Below are 3,883 nucleotides of genomic sequence, written 5' to 3' on the forward strand. Positions count from 1 at the left end.
TACATCCTGTATCAAGCACTCTATGTGTAAGGGCCCAGGTAATGCTGTTTAAAACAGCCTTGGCCATGGGCTTTGTATAGAGGTGACTAGAGATGACAAAGCCGCTACCCTGGAGAACTCCACGAGCCGTTCCCGTTAAAATCACCGGGCCCGTCTGCGAAATAGTTCTGCCCTGTGCAAACGCAGCAGAATCTGGCCCTGCCTTTTATACAGATGTGCCTTCCTTTTGCACAGATGGCTACACCCAGGCTGGCGTGTCAAAGGGGCACCTAGAGCCCCTGGGCTTGCACACGGGTCTGCACCAGAGAGACTGTAAAGCTAGTTCTTCATAAGGACCCTCTCCGACGGAGGGGAACTTGCTGCCAGGCGGATTCAAGTAAAACCTTCAGTCATTTGGGGAGGGCAGCCAGGCAGGAAGGCTTCCTATTGCTGCTTCACTGAGCCGAGTGCTGGAGCTGGGATTTTTTAAAGTGTAACTGGAAAAAAGCCATTCCCCTCTTGTCCAGGTCGCCCTCATCACCCGCATCCAGCAGCCGTGAGTGCGTAGGGCATGCAGCCTGGGGGGCTTGTGGCTCCTGCTAGAGCAGTGTGCTGTCCATGGGGTGTGTGGTCCCCAGCCACTTTGATGTTGGACTGCCCCGACAGCAACCGGCTTCCAGGTACAAAAGGACCTCCTGTCTCTGTTGTCTCTATCCCAGCAGAGCAGAGGCAAGTGGCGAGCAAACAGATTCCTAGAAAACCTCAGCTTGCAACCCTCAAGGTTAACACTGAAAAAGCATATAGATGCACCCTTAGTGACCTGCCAAAAGTGACGTTTCCCAAGCCTTAGCCCAAAGCCGCACTTGCACAAGACTGACTTTCTTCTCCCATCAAATCACCATAAGCCTGCATCTAAGTTACTTCCTCTGGCCAACCTCACCATATCTGAGGCTCCTGCATTTTATATATGCTAAAAAAAACCCCAAACAAAACAAAAACATCAGGACGTCTAATAGCTCATATTATTGTGGCATTTAAAGAAAAAAGAAAGTCTGATGCAAAGCCCATTGAAGGCAACGGGAGGCTTTCAGTCATTTGACTGGTGATGACTGATTTTGGGTTGGGGCTTTGGCCACAGAAAGGGTGCAACGCAGAGAGGGTGTGCAGCACACATTGCGCTTTCTCCCCTGCTTTTCAGGTGTGGAGCTAACAGTGACAGTGGTTTCTCCAAGGATTCAAAGGCATTACCCCCTGCTATTGTCACCAAGCAAGCACAGCTGGGGCTATTATTCAGGTAAATATATGTTAAAAAGGAGGCTGTCCTCATTGATGTAAGAAATGTTCTGCAAATATTGCTGGGCCAGCAGTGAAGAATGAAATCCCCTACTGCTAAATGGCTGCTATTTTAGGGTCTGCTTTGCCTGTCATTGAAATCAACAGGAAGTTTCAGACGGATGTCACCGGGAGCTGGATGAGGACTTTCAGGGCCAAACTGTGACTCCAAAAACCCAGTGACTTGGCTCAGATTTCCATCCCTGCTTCCCACTAGCTGACTCCATCTCCAGCTGCAACAGGGTGGGGACAACCCAAGGTCTGACTCATTGCAACAGGGTTTGGTACTGAACAAGAAGGTGCAGGAGGACACGCAGGGGGTGGGCAAACAAATGACAGGAAGCTAAATGGGACTCGCTGCACATCAGCTCCTCCATGGTAGCCACCCTGATGTATGATCTTATCCCACGATCAGTGAATGTTGCATGGTGGTAGCTTAACCCACAGCTCAGCTTACCACAGGGTAGGAGCAGGCACACGGGCAGCTATCGCAGGATGGCTGAGATGGGGGAAGCTCCCATCCCTTTTAACCTGCTGTGACTGGTTCATTTGTCCGTGCCGGTACCCAGCCCCTCCGGTCAGAGGGCTGCCTGACTTTTACTAACTGCTGTAAGGAATGGGAATATTTCCAATGCCCTTAATAGGTAGCCTATTAACTGGGGACAGGGGCAGATTCTGTTTCTGCATCAAACCAATGTGCCTGCTGTGATGATTACGGGCCAATTCTGGAACAAGAGCAGCCGAGGGTCCTTTTTAAAAAAAAGAACATAAAAGCTCAATGGTGAATACAGTTCTTAGCCCCAGACTGTCAGACACGTGCAAGGGAAGAAATAAGTATGAAGCCTTTCCGCCTGAGCGCTTCAAAGAGGAGGATTTTTATTTTTACTATTAAAAGATGGTGAGAAGTGTCAGACTGACTGTCTGGGAAAGGAAACTCCTCCTCTGAGTATGATGCAAAGCCCATTGAAGGCAACGGGAGGCTTTCAATCATTTGACTGGTGACGACTGATTTTGGGTTGGGGCTTTGGCCACAGAAAGGGTGCAACGCAGAGAGAGGGTGTGCAGGCTTCCTCATGCTACCTAAGCTTTCCCAGCCAGGCTTTCAAATGAATATAAGGGGAGTTCCCCTCCAGAGCTAACAGGGCTAAATGTTCCTCACCTCGATTGGCCTCTATAATCAGGTGCCCCACAAGGTTACCAGTCTTGGCTCCTTGTCCTTAGGAACAGGACAGAGCCCTGCCTGTCTTTCCATCCAGGCCACTGACTGGCTGTACCATTGTGGCAACTTGTAGACTCATATTAGCATAAGGTCCAAATCTCCCGGGCAAGGTTGGGACCCCATTTTGCTGGGAACGGTGCAAATGCCGATAAAGAGATACCAAGGAGCGCAGTTCAACCCCATGTGATTGGAAGGGAACGGCAGGGATTCTCCGATGAGGAAGACCATTCAGGTGTCTGTGAAGCCCTTGAGTGCATGTGCCCGAAAGCTTGCGACAGCAAAAAAAAAAAAGATAATTTTTTTTTGCTGTTTTCTAGGCGATAAAAGGTATCACCTCTGAACCACGAGTTTTAGAGTTTTGTATTCCTTCTTATCCACATGATACACCAGTTTCAAATTCTGTCTAACCGAGACCCTGCACATAACCTGTTTGCAAGGTGCCAAAGCTTGAGCTCTTTCACAGATTCACAGAGTTAGGGACCTCGCGAGATCATCAGGTCCAGCCCCCCTGCTCTGGGTAGGAAAGACTGCTGGGCTCAAATAACCCCAGCAAAGTGTGCATCCCTTACTCAGGCAAAACTCCCATTCTCTTTAAAAGGAGTTGGCCTTTTAAACCACTTCAAGGTTTGACCCTTTCTTTCACACTCAAAACCAGTGACCAAACAAGGATACTGAAAATAACCTGTTTTATTTTCTTGCCAGCCACTCTCCCACGCTAACATCGATTCCTTCAAAGAGCCGGAGGACTTCTGGCTTCTTTGCCAGCTGCTGTGCGGACGTTCCCGTGCAGTCCTGAGAGTCCTGAAGTCCGGCTTGCAAAAGGATGGATGCACAGGTGGCGTGTTGGCCGGAGCAGGCCATGTGCAGGGCTGTGGGAAGACAAGACGGTGAAAGGGAACAGAGCGGGGATCTGGATTCTGGGGGTGACACGGTGGAGGAAGATCCAGCAAAGAAACTGGCCAAGGCTGGGAAATGACTGCGACATATTTTGTCCCTGACCCAGGGCCTGCATTCTGCAGCGGCAGGACTTGAACATCACTGCTGGGCAACATTACGGAAAGTTGGGAAACGTTAATGACCTGCCATGAGCCCAATGAGCCATGCTCGCTGCACCCATAGTCAGCAGTCAGGTCTCTGAAGACGGCCTAAAATGAAGACGGAGTTTGGCCCAGCTGGTTGCACCAGGGAGATTGGCTTTGGCGACTGTTGCTGGAGCACGCAGAGAGGACAGCAGAGTGAGAGAGGCCTCCGGCCCTTGTTACTTGCAAGTGAGTTTTGGTTTGAATGAAAAGGGTCCAGAAGATGCTGGATGTGGCGATGAGTCTTCCAGGAGCATGGGAGTCAGCCCAGTAT

The 3,883-nt window shown here is 50.2% G+C and overlaps 2 protein-coding genes across 4 annotated transcripts in view; one reads left to right on the forward strand and one right to left on the reverse strand.

Moving 5' to 3' along the window:
* Positions 1-3,883, forward strand: part of COPG2 (coatomer protein complex subunit gamma 2) — a 770,521-nt gene that overhangs the window by 499,906 nt on the left and 266,732 nt on the right. The window lies entirely within an intron of this gene.
* Positions 1-3,883, reverse strand: part of ANKRD16 (ankyrin repeat domain 16) — a 33,128-nt gene that overhangs the window by 7,210 nt on the left and 22,035 nt on the right. For 2 of the 3 annotated variants that reach the window (XM_019509653.1, XM_019509655.1), the window contains exon 8: positions 3,200-3,399. In XM_019509653.1, coding sequence (XP_019365198.1) covers positions 3,218-3,399 — 182 coding nt within the window. In that variant the 3' untranslated portion in view covers positions 3,200-3,217. Of the gene's footprint in view, positions 1-3,199; positions 3,400-3,883 lie in introns of those variants that run through there. The other variant, XM_019509654.1, reaches the window with a different exon arrangement.

Source organism: Gavialis gangeticus, unplaced genomic scaffold (assembly GCF_001723915.1).
Source record: "Gavialis gangeticus isolate Ggan-Ray unplaced genomic scaffold, GavGan_comp1, whole genome shotgun sequence".
NCBI classification, from domain to species: Eukaryota; Metazoa; Chordata; order Crocodylia; family Gavialidae; genus Gavialis; species Gavialis gangeticus.